General features: G+C 44.7%; 1 protein-coding gene across 11 annotated transcripts in view; it reads left to right on the forward strand.

The window, feature by feature from the left end:
• CNTRL (centriolin) overlaps positions 1 to 12,394 on the forward strand; it is an 84,231-nt gene that overhangs the window by 46,021 nt on the left and 25,816 nt on the right. For all 11 annotated transcript variants that reach the window (XM_023242659.2, XM_023242665.2, XM_023242662.2 and 8 more), the window contains 8 exons: positions 3,101 to 3,246; positions 3,894 to 4,101; positions 4,586 to 4,765; positions 7,373 to 7,552; positions 8,304 to 8,420; positions 8,686 to 8,830; positions 9,790 to 9,938; positions 11,606 to 11,795. In XM_023242659.2, coding sequence (XP_023098427.2) covers positions 3,101 to 3,246; positions 3,894 to 4,101; positions 4,586 to 4,765; positions 7,373 to 7,552; positions 8,304 to 8,420; positions 8,686 to 8,830; positions 9,790 to 9,938; positions 11,606 to 11,795 — 1,315 coding nt within the window. The remainder of the gene's footprint in view (positions 1 to 3,100; positions 3,247 to 3,893; positions 4,102 to 4,585; positions 4,766 to 7,372; positions 7,553 to 8,303; positions 8,421 to 8,685; positions 8,831 to 9,789; positions 9,939 to 11,605; positions 11,796 to 12,394) is intronic.

A 12,394-nucleotide genomic window follows, 5' to 3' on the forward strand; every position in this document is an offset into this window, starting at 1 on the left:
TGGTGATGTGAAGAGACGGAGGCAGTGTCAGGAGTAAAGAGCCAGTGCTGTGGAAACTCCCGGGTGACAGCCATACCTTGCGTTTCTCTGAGAAGCAGATTTGTCACCAGACGGAGCTAAAAGGATCAGATGGGTGCATTCTTCTTCCCCTGAAATATCTTTGTGATTATCCAGGAATTTAGCTAGAGTGGGCTGCAGAACTTCTTAACTGTAAACAGTGTTCACAGTCGCCTTCTCAGAAAGGGTTCTACTAAAAATGCAGTCATTTTACATCTGTGGGGGTTTGCCTTGGCGGAATGGCTTTACTGCTACTGTCACAATAATCTGCCCGACAAACTGCCAGAGAAGCAGGTGGACAGGATTTTCCAGATAATTAAACTCTCTGAGAGAGCACAGATGTCTGAGTGAACAAGTACCTGGATCAACATTCAGGTCTCCAAATCCGTGAGGCCAAGGGCCACTTGGCTGACTGACAGGGCAGGTGTCATACTTCACCAGAAATAAAGGCGCAGAGTTGCCAAGGTCTTAAGGGAGGCTTCCAGGCAGGGGGGTTTGTGACAAATAAGCCTAAACAGCTCACCCACATTCTCTCCCTTCTTTCAGGGCCTTGGATATTTTTTCCTTAAAGTTTAGGGAAATGTAACCTAGAATTTAATTTTTACCTCTCTCAGTTTAATCTCTGAGACAAGTATCAGAAAAGATGTGCGCGTTTTCCATTCTCGTTTGAGTTGTGTGTGTGTTGGCTGCTCAATAGATTATTTTTTTATATTTACCATGGAAATTTTTGAATCACAAAAATAGAATAGTCTTATGTCCTTTTGTTTACCCTGCTGAAACAGTTACCGGCATTCTGCCATTCTTGTTTTAGTTAGTCCCCTTTTATATTTTTTGGCTGGAACACTTCAAAAGAAAATCTCATACATCTTTATTTCACCCACATACTTCAGCATACGTCGCTTCAAGGGACTAAAATGTGTTCTTCGGGGGCCTTCTCCTCCAAGGTAGAAACCAAAGTCAGCTTTCCAGAACACTAGCCCATGCTGTGAGACTACCTTAGTTAAAACTAGGTCCTTGGCCTACTAACCTCTTGGTAACAGAGTTCAAGTTAAACTCACTCTGCATTTGTCTTTGTCAGACAATCATTTAGTTGCAGTGAACCAGAACCTACTAACACTAGCTCAAGAAAGGAGACAGAGCTGCTCTATCAGTCAGTCTTTCAGGAACTACATGGCTCTCTTATTCTCCTCTGTCTCTGTGGGTATTGTATTTGGCCCAGCATTGACTCCAGCCCTAAGCTGACATACCTTTACAAGGCCAGCTTTTACAGACTTGACGATGTACTGGATCTTGGTTCAAATTTTGGAGAGAGTGAGAACTTGTTTCCTGGCTAGTCTGTGGATTGTTTGGCCTTTGGTTTGATCACCTGTGCCCAGGATGAGACAGTAGTAGAAATATGGGCACCTCAGGGCAATGTTCAGGACAGTTTACAGATAACAGACTCCAGATGGGACAGGCAGTTAACATGTTCATTGCAATCCTGAATTCTCCATTTTAGTTAAGAGTGTTTCACTGAGTTTGAAGTAAATCACTTCAGGGCAATACAATCAATGTCTTAGGATGTAGAACAATTTTTCTTTACAATTTAGGGTGATTTTTAACAGTTTTCTTTTACTTTCTTTCACTCAGTTTGTCACCAGACTGAGCTAACAGGGTCAGATTGGTGCATTCTTCTTCCCCCGAAATATCTTTGTAATTATCCAGGAATTTAACGAGAGTGGGTTGCACTCTAGTGCAACCCCTTTCAAGGGGCATTGTATGAATTTAATTCTTGGATCCACATATGTTTGTTTGTTAATAGTGAAAATATGCTGGCGTGTAACAGATACTCCCACAGAGAATTATATAAGCTGTTAGAGAAGCTTAGTATTAGAGGTTTCAGTTTTTAGTTGCTTGGCAGAGAATTATGGGAAAGTTGTTGGTTTTGTTTTTTGTTTTTTGTTTTTTTTGGTTTTGTTTTTTAACTTTGAATTGTGGACATTTCAAACACATACAAAAGTAGAATACTAAAATGACTCCTCATATACACATTACCCATCTTCAACAGTTAGCAACCCGTGGCCAGTGTTACTCCATCCATAATGCCTGCCATACCCCAACCCTCCCACTTGTTCACACACTGAATTATTTTGAAGTAAATCTGAAAATCTTACTTTGTAAATACTGTACAGAGCCTTAAAAAAGAAAGAAAAAAACATAAACAGATACCTCTTTATATCTTAAAATTGTAAGAATTCCCTAACATCAAATTTTAAGATTATCTGTTTTTACAAGTGTTTGTTGGAACCAGGATCCAAATAAAGTGCACACATGGCATTTGGTTGACTTGGTTCTTCAGTCTCTTGTAGTCTATAGATGTCCTCCTCCTTTCCCCCTTTATGTTTTAAAGAAAACCAGGGGCACCTGGGTGGCTTAGTCGGTTAAGCGTCCAACTTTGGCTCAGGTCATGATCTCACAGTCCGTGGCTTCAAGCCCTGTGTCAGGCCCTGTGCTGGCAACTCAGAGCCTGGAGACTGCTTCAGATTCTGTGTCTCCCTCTCTCTCTGCCCCTTCCCTACTCATGCTCTCAATCTCTCTCTCTCTCTCTCTCTCTCTCTCTCTCTCTCTCTCCCTCCCTCCCTCCCTCAAAGACAAATAAATATTAAAAAAAAAATTAAAAATAAATAAAGAAAACCAGGTCTTTGTTCCTTGGAGTTTCGCATCCTAGATTTTGCTGGTAGCATCTTTTATGGTATTGATTAACATGTTCTTAAACAGAGGCTTATTTAGATTCATCTTAGTTACTTCTCAGCAAGAACATAGGTACTTGCTTTCGTATCACATCAGGAAACATCCTAATGCCTGGTTCTGTCTTTTGTGACTTTAGGTTGATCAGTAGATTCAGATACTGTCAGCCCAAATAGAAAGGGTTTTTAAAAAAAATTGGTAAAGGGGGTTGAATAAAACTATCATATGACAAGGAATACAGGCTGTGTATGCAGATGTGCATGTATTTTAATTTCTTTTGGTAACTTTTACCACCCCATTATACCACCATCCATAGGATGACAATGACCTGTTAAAACAGCAACTTAAAGATTTCCAGAATCACCTTAACCATGTGGTTGATGGTTTGATTCGCCCAGAAGACGTGGCAGCTCGTGTAGATGAGCTAAGGAAAAAACTGAAGTCAGGAGCCGGGGAAATGAGGTAATGGAAAATTGGGATGGGACCTCCTGGTGTTAAGATTGCCAAGTTATGAATGTGAGGTTCATATGGACTCACCTTCCTAAGTTACGCTAATGGCTGATTTCTTTTGTAAGGTTTCCCAAGTCATATTTCCATGATTGAGACACAAGGTTGCTTCATTCAAATTGCCTGTCACTGATTTTTTTACATTTTATATCTTTCATACTTTTAGGTATTCTTTAATTTAAATTAAATCATTTTAATTAATTTATTAATTTAATTACTTTAATTTAATTAAAACAAGTTTTAAGAGTAACTCTTGAAAGTTCATTGCATGTGGTCAGGAAGTAGAGCCACATTATGCATTTTAAATAGAAAATCAATTTCAGAAGAAAGCCAAGGTGCATTTAAATATATGAAGGGGACATTTATTCTTTGAGCAAGCATTGTTAGCCTGCTAGGAGCCTGTGTTTTCGGAGTGACGGCGGTCATTGGCTAAAACATTGATTCGCACTTAGGAGATGCTCAGTTGCTCTGTGTGCTGATTCCCGGTCACTGTTCCACGCAGCTCCTTTTAGTCCCGCACTGATGTTACCAACACAGTTTGCACCCAGTGTCTGGCATGAGAAAGAAGAGGTCACATACCGTCTTTTTTCCCCCCTTACCAGAATCCATACTCCTTCAGATGTCTTAGGGAAAAGTCTTGCTGATTTGCAGAAACAGTTCAGTGAAATCCTTGCACGCTCCCAGTGGGAGAGACAGGAAGCACAAGTGAGAGAGAGAAAACTCCAGGAAGAAATGGCTCTGCAACAAGAGAAACTGGTGAACGGACAAGAGGAGTTCAGGCATGCCTGCGAGAGAGCCCTGGAAGCGAGAGTAAGAAAGGGGCCTGAGGCAGCTGGAGGGAAGCGTTCGGCCAATACTCCTGTTTTTCAACAAATTACAGTGCTTCCTTCCTCGCGTCAATACAGTATAATTACTGTTATTTTCACTCTTAACCAGTCAGACTGCGTGCGACTAAAATTCAGCCCTGAATATGGTTACTGATATCAGTCAGGCTTCTTTGTGGCTGTGTTTTCCTTGTTCTGGAAGCAAGTGAGAAATGTTTCTGAACCTGTGGGCAAACAATACCATATTGCTAGGGTGCAGTATGGTGCCAGAATCTGATTTTTCTGGATGTAATTATTTTAATGATGAGGCAAACATTAAAATGGATCCTAGAGAACATTCAAGATAAAACCGCCCCCTGTAACTCATTAGTACAACATGTCATTACGCTCTTTAGTAAAATGAAATGTAGTTCTCTAAGAAGTTTATACTCTGCTTAAAAAATCATCTTCAAAACTTGATTTTCTCACAGATTAGTTTCGATAAGAGGCAGCACGAAGCGAGAATCCAACAGTTGGAGAATGAAATTCACTATTTGCAAGAAAATCTAAAAAGTATGGAGGAAATCCAAGGCCTTACAGATCTCCAGCTTCAGGAAGCTGATGAAGAGAAGGAGAGAATTCTGGCCCAACTCCAGGAGTTAGAGAAAAAGGTGGGGAGGACTAAGGGAGTGTGCCATCTGTGTCCCTGTGCCTGGACCCTGCCCCCGGGGAGCAGGCCCACGGTCGCCTCCGGCAGCATTGCTGGCTCAGGGGAACTGGACCCAGGGGAACCCGGGATGCATTGTGGTTGAATCAAGGGCCCGAGACACGGTGGTGCCATGGTAGATGAAAACGAGAGAGCTGGCGTGCGAGGAGTGACTTTAGACTCTTGAGTGCCGTTGGCAGGAGTTTGCCTCCTCAGAAATCCTGTGCACAGTTGGACACATCCACGGGAAATTAGTTTTTAACTCCTCATCTTCCTAATCCTGCGGCCTCTCTTTGAGCTTCTCCATCCCCCCTCAGCCATCTCCTCCCGTGGTCACATCGTCGACCTTGTCCAGTTGAGAAATTGTGCCCACCCCCTCTGCAGTCCCGAACCACAGCACCCCTCTCTGTCTCTCTCACTGCGCCCTCACACCGACGATTTCTCAGCCTCCCTCACAGTTCCAGGGCATCAGCCCCACCTTTTCTGTCTGTTAGGCTTTCCTGGCCGTATACCTTGTCGTCCAATTTAAATTCCATGGTCCACCACTATAGCCGTTTTTGCAAAAGTCCTCAAATCCCTTGTCCTTTTCCATCTCACTTACCTGACAAAACTGTAGCCAAAAGCTTTCTTTAGGCGGATGCCCATGCTAAGCATTCCTGCAGAAAAACAGCAGCCACCAGGCACAGTGGTATCACTGTCATCAGCCTCAAATGGGCAGCGTTCCCCTTCTCTCTGGGAAGTTCACTGTCCTACGCCTCACCGTTTCATACCTTGTCACTCCCCACACCTCCCTTCTCCCTTCTCCCTTCTCCCTTCTCCCTTCTCCCTTCTCCCAGCTTCAATGACGTGCTTCGTACTTCACTGAGAACCCTTCAGTTCCCAAGTCCTGTTCAGTCCACCCCCAAAATACATCTGGAATATAGGTCCTTTTTTTCTTCTCGGATGCCACCACCCCATCCAGCCATTACTTCTCGTCTGGACAGCTGGTGTGGCCACCTGACAGTTCTCCCACTCCCACTGATGACCCTGCTCCACACAGCAGCCAACATGCCCTTTAAAAACATAAATTAAGGGGCACCCGGGTGTCTCAGTCAGTTGAGACAGTGTGGAGCCTGCTTGAGGTCTCTCTTTTTCTGCCCCTAACCTCCTCCCCCAAATAAATAAATAAACTTTAAAACACTAACATGAATTGGCTCTTGTCAGCCCCCCTCATTTCCACTTTCTTCAGCAACTTCTGTTGTTGTTACAAAAAAAAAAGACCCAAATTCTTAAGCCTATAAGGCCCAGCATGATTTGCCTCTCCTTAGCTCCCTCTTATTATCACCATGCTCCTTCCTTCAGTTCCTCAAAAATACTAAGTTCTCCTGACCTTCCCGCATGTCATTCCCTCTCCTGGACCACATTCTTCCACCCTCCTCTCTGACTGCTCCCTCCCTACCAATCTAGGTCTCTCCCACAGTCTCTCAAATAGTACTTTGTTCTGTCCCTTGATAGCACTGACCGCCATTTTGGGTTATATGTTTTTCTGAGTATTTGTTTAATATCCATCTCTCATAAGCTCTTTGAGGCAAGTCTGTTTTATTTATCGCTGTATGCCCAGTGCCTGACCCAGTGATCCCAAGGGACTGGTCTATCACTTGGTGATGGTGCCAGGAAATGTTTTTCCAATGAATGAGTGAATCTATGATCACTGAGGTCCTTTTATAACGTTTTTTTTAATGTTTATTTATTTTTTAATTTTAATGTTTTTATTTATTTTTGAAGGAGAGAGAGAGAGACAGAGCATGAGCAGGGAGGAGCAGAGAGAGGGGGAGACACAGAATTCGAAGCAGGCTCCAGGCTTCCAGCTGTCAGCACAGAGCCCAATGCGGATGCTCAACCAACTGAGCCACCTGGGAGCCCCTTTAATGTTTACTTTTGAGAGAGAGAGAGAGAGACAGACAGACAGACCGTGAGTAGGTGAAGGGCAGAGAGAGAGGGAGACACAGAATCTGAAGCAGGCTCCAGGCTCTGAGCTGTCTGCACAGTGTCCAACGCAAGGCTCAAACCCATGAACCGTGAGATCATGACCTGACCCAAAATTGGGCACTCAGCAGACTGAGCCACCCAGGCGACCCTATGATCACTGAGGTTCTTGACTAAGAAGACTGATTTCCTTCTAAGTTTACCATACAGTTTTGAGTTGGTTTTATTTATTCGTTCACTCAGTGAATATGGAACACCTACTTTGTACCGTGTATTATTTTTTTTAAGTTTGTTTACTTTTGAGAGATCATAAGCCAGGGAGAGGCAGAGAGAGGGAGAGAGAGAGAGAACCCCAAGCAGGCTCCATGCCACCAGTGCGGAACCCAATGCCAGGCTCGATCCTACGAACTGTGAGATCAGACCTGAGCCAAAATCAAGAGTCAGACGCACAACCGACTGAGCCACCCAGGCACCCCTGTACCATGTATTATTATTCTAGGCACAGACCATGCAGCAGTGAATGGAGTCCCTGCCCTCACGGAGCTTATGTCTTAATTCATCGTTACCAAATGACTCATCTGTTTGTTTAATGTTTCTTTCACTTTAGAAGAAACTTGAAGATGCCAAATCTCAGGAGCAGCTTCTCGGCTTAGACAGAGAATTAAAGAAACTAAAGAAAGCCGTGGCCGCCTCTGATAAGCTGGCCACAGCTGAGCTCACCATTGCCAAAGACCAGCTCAGGTCCCTTCATGGAACTGTTATGAAAATTAACCAAGAGCGAGCAGAGGTGAGTCCACACATGCAGAACAAGTTTGCACGGTGCTGCTGCTGTCCCCAAACCATAGCTGCTTGTATCACTGCTCTTATAGGCTTTGGCTGATTTATAAACCACCGTAAAGTTGTCTGTTCCCCTTCAGACTGAAGATTGTATTTCTCCAGTCACAGCCCTGCTATGGGTCCCTCTACTGAGCCCTGACGAGAGCCATCAAATGAAACATACCATCCCCACCTCAAGGTGTAGAGCTCCGCTTAGGGAGATAGCTGCCCATACACACCTGAACTAAGGTTTTAAAGGCTTGCCACAGAATCTTTCTGAACCCCAGACTTTTCATCTTGTGCAGTCAGATAATATGTGACCTACAGGACTGTTTTGCCTCCTGACTGAGATGGTATCTGTTAACGGTTTTAAAGGGTACAAATGCCCATGAGATTAGGACAGTAGATCATAGAGAAAATGTAATGATGAGAGTCCAGAGAGACCTCAGTCGTGGAAGGCTGTAGAACAGTGAAGAAAAAGCTAGCCCTTGCTCTTTCAGATGCAGCCCCCTGCTCACGTGGCCCCCATAGAGGGGCGGAGCAGGCTGCCAAGTGATGGGAATAGCACAGGATGAGGTGGGACCAGGCGCCACGCACACATAGGGTGGCCAGGCAGGCAGGCAGTCGGATGAAAACAGAGGAGTCCGTCTGAGGGGCAGAAAGAAATGAAGACGACAACATGTGATGGCAGTGCTGCCTTTCTCATACCTCTGTCCCAGCAGGAGTTGCAGGAGACGGAGAAGTTCAGCAGACAGGCAGCGCAGGCGGCCAAGGATCTGACCCGAGCAGAAGCTGAGATTGAACTCCTGCAGAACCTTCTCAGAGATAAAGAGGAGCAGGTCAGTGCTGGTACCTTGACATCTTCCCCTTATTGGTCCTATACCAGCTCCCGAGAGACAGTATTATTGGAAATATAGTCAGTAGTTCATCAGCACTTTGTCCTCTACCACATGTCAGGCAGAGTGCAATTTAAATACAAGGAGTAATGCGTTTTCCTCATTAGTAAAGTGTAGGTAAAAGTTCTGGATTTACTAAATCAAATTGCAGGGTGCATGTGGGAAAGAATATTCGTTGGCAATTTTGTGTATGTGATTTTTTAAATAGTTTCGACTTGAGATGGAGAAAGTAGATGTAGGCCCTGGAGTAGCAAACTCACACGTGCTGGAGATGGAGAAACTGAATGAGACGATGGAGAGGCAAAGGACAGAGATCGCAAGGCTGCGGAATTTACTAGACCTCACCGGGGCTGGTAAAGTATTGGGCTTTGTTTTTTTTTCGTTGTTTTGGGTTTTTTTTTTTTTTTCAATTTTTTTTTCAACGTTTATTTATTTTTGGGACAGAGAGAGACAGAGCATGAACGGGGGAGGGGCAGATAGAGAGGGAGACACAGAATCAGAAACAGGCTCCAGGCTCTGAGCCATCAGCCCAGAGCCCGACACGGGGCTCGAACTCCCGGACCGCGAGATCGTGACCTGGCTGAAGTCGGACGCTTAACCAACTGCGCCACCCAGGTGCCCCTGTTTTGGGTTTTTTTTTTTTGTTAAAAACATTTATTTTTGAAAGAGAGAGTGTGAGCAGGGGAGGGGAAGGGTGAGGGGGACAGAGGATCGCAAGCAGGCTCTGCACTAACAGCAGAGATCCCGATGTGGGGCTCGAGCTCATGAACTGAACTGTGAGATCGTGACCTGAGCCAAAGTCGGACACTTAGCCGACTGAGCCACCCAAGGGCCCCTAGGCTTTGACTTTGGTAGTGGTTTTATAGTTCTAATGTCAGATCATCTTTAAAAAAAAATCATCTTGTTTGTTTTTCACCTTAGCAATTTATTTAGCTCTGATAGATCAATTCCATGCTTGATTTCCAGAGCTGTGATAATTAGCTTAATGAATAAAAGCAAAGAATTTAAACATTTTATGTAAGTGAGATATTAAGAAACTTGATTACAATGAGACAAGAAATTTTGAATTTTCAAAAGAAATAATGTTTACACATCTGTTTGTTTTCTTTCTCTGCCTCCCTTTATAAATGAACAACAGAAGGGTACGTCTATTCTCTTTAAGTGTTAGCAAAAACGTATTACCATGGGAGAGGCTGCAAAGTCAACTTTGAGGAGCCAAAGTCATTGGCTGTCATGGAATCACTTGTATAGGTTGAGAGGAGGGAAGTACATGATTTCATGCCCAACTTCACAGAATGGCTTTCCTTTGCAGGTAACAAAGGAAGCTTTGAAAATGTTTTGGAAGAAATTGCTGAACTTCGACGTGAAGTTTCTCATCAGAATGATTACATCAGCAGCATGGCAGATCCTTTCAGAAGACGAGGCTACTGGTACTTTATGCCACCACCATCATCATCAAAAGTAGGAAGTCTGTGATGCTGGGAATGTGTACTGAATTTTCTTGAAGGAAGTGTGACCATGTTCTCTTCCCCTAGTTTGTGAGCAGATGTCAAGAACAATATGTCTAGACTAAGCCATGCATTGAGGTTCTTAAGTGTGTTTGATATGTGAGATGAAAATAGGACCTTCTCAAGGAATATTGCCATTGCCCATTGATGCTCCGGTGGTATGTTGTGGGTCCCTGATAGCAGATCCTGCAAGGGGATAAGGTGACTTGAGCCCAGAGAGCCTGTTGGAAATGGGTATAGAACGATGCAGAGGCTGATAGAGAACTGAGCACCTGGATTTTATTTGATTTTAACCAGCATTTCATTCTGTATTTGCTGAAATCTAGGTCAGGTACTAGATGGGGCGGGCACCATGAGGAATGGTCAAGCCCTTGCTCTCAAAGGCTCATGCACTGGTGGGGAGACAGGGACACCAGGGCAGTTACAAACAGGGGCATGCATGTGACAACAGACTTGACCTGTGTGCTCTATTACAGAGAAGTGTTAGGGATTCCTCTCATTGGGGAAGTTCAGGAAGGAAGGCTTCACACAAAGCCATGAAGTCAGCACTTAGCTGTCAAGGGATGGGCTTTTAGGAGGGAAGAGACGTGTGGAAGGGGAGAGTTGGTTTAGCTATGGTGAGTGGTCTTGTGGGGCTGGAGGATTGGCTGGCAATGGTGAAAGGTGAGTCTGGAAAAGTAGTTTGGGCTCATGTTTTTTGCATAGGGGCTCAGAATGTCTCGCACTGACTTGTGGAGGCCTCAGGGATTTAGGACATGTATAATATAATCAGAGCTGTAGTTTAAGGACAATAACTGGGCTGAGTGTGGAGGCCTGATTTGCGGTGGATAAACTCGGGGAGGAGGGAGCAGGGTGCTGTTTGAACTCATTCCGTGAGGGACAGAAGCCGGGGCTAGAGCAGTAGAGCTGGAGGAGAAGAGGTGTCACTGAGAGGGTGTTCAGGAAACAAACTGGTCAGGGCATGGGTCTTGAACGTGGGACGTGAGGAGAGAACGGTAAGCAGCCTGCATCCAGAGCAGAGGGACTGGGTGACATCCTGCTATGATCAGCTGACAGGCAACCGTCAAGGAGAAGTAAGTGGCTATGACAAGTTAGGATCCAGCGCTGTGTAGAGTCAACCAGAGTCTACATCTAAACCTGCTTGACAACCAGGGCTGGAGGTGGAAGCTGTGTAGATATTCGACATTGTAACATTGTAAGGCCAAGCTGGGCAAGGGTTCGAAAGGTAGACCTATTTATGACTGGGAAGGAGGGAGAGTTAGGAGAGTAGAGCTTTTCAACCATGTCAGGCTCCCAGGATAGTAAGAGACTGATCTCCCAAATGGCCTTGAAAATTCACTTGTTTCCTTTGCCTTCATCCGTGGGCCATCAAGGACAAGGCAAAAGAGGAGAAACCACCAGGAAAGAGGAGTACTGGAGAAGAGAGGCTGACACTCAGGCAGTTTACCTGACTGTGTAATCATGTCTCACTTCTCTCTGTGAAAAATGAGAATTGTGATCTGTGGAAAGAAACCAGTTCATTCTCAACTTTGCCACATCTCAACTTTGTTCTAGACTTTGGCATTTCTCCAACTCAGCCTTTTCATTTCTAATAGTGGGCTTTGCTGTCATTTATTTCAGGTTTCCAGCTATAGTTCCCAGGCCACCAAAGACTCTGGTGTAGGCCTAAAGTACACAGCCTCAACTCCTGTTAGAAAACCATGTCGTGGATGGCAGGATGGAAAGGAGGAGAGTGGGCCTCCACCTGTCTCAGGATACTGGGTTTATTCTCCCATCAGGAGTGGGTTACATAAATCGTTTTCAAATAGAGGTAAGTTAAATCACATAAGGGAAGTTGCATTTCTTTTATTGGTTTCCTGAAATCCATAAGACTGAGTCCAGGCTCCTTAGCTTGGTCTGCAAGGCCCTCTGCCGTGATCTTGGCCAGTGACCTCCTGTCTCACCTCCCATCACTGTTCTGCACATCAGTCCTACCCAGTTGCCTAAGATAGTCACAGCGTGCCATGTTCCTCCAGCCTCCATGCTTTAAACCCTCTCTTTAGGATGTCCTTCTCCCTCCTCTTCCAAACCTACTGCTGCTCGACTTTCAGCAAGACTCAGGCCCTCAAACACCACTCCTTTAGGGAGACTTCCTCCATCTTGCTTTACCCAGGCACACTGAGCGGCTTTTTCACCTGTGCTCCTGGAGCATGGCAGGTGCGTACATCCTTGTATCATGACATTGATTAGCTTGACTAAAATGAAATGTTCTAGGTCCATCTTCAAAAGCTCCAGGAGGAAGAGTCAATCAGACCTGGGGTAAATCCTCGCTCTTTGACCAAGCAGCTGTGTGATCCTAGGCAAATTATCTAGCTGCTCTTAGACTGTGAAGCCGTAAAATGGGAATGTCCCCTTCTGAGAATTTCTTTA

This window comes from Felis catus, chromosome D4, assembly GCF_018350175.1.
Source record: "Felis catus isolate Fca126 chromosome D4, F.catus_Fca126_mat1.0, whole genome shotgun sequence".
Lineage (NCBI taxonomy): Eukaryota > Metazoa > Chordata > Mammalia > Carnivora > Felidae > Felis > Felis catus.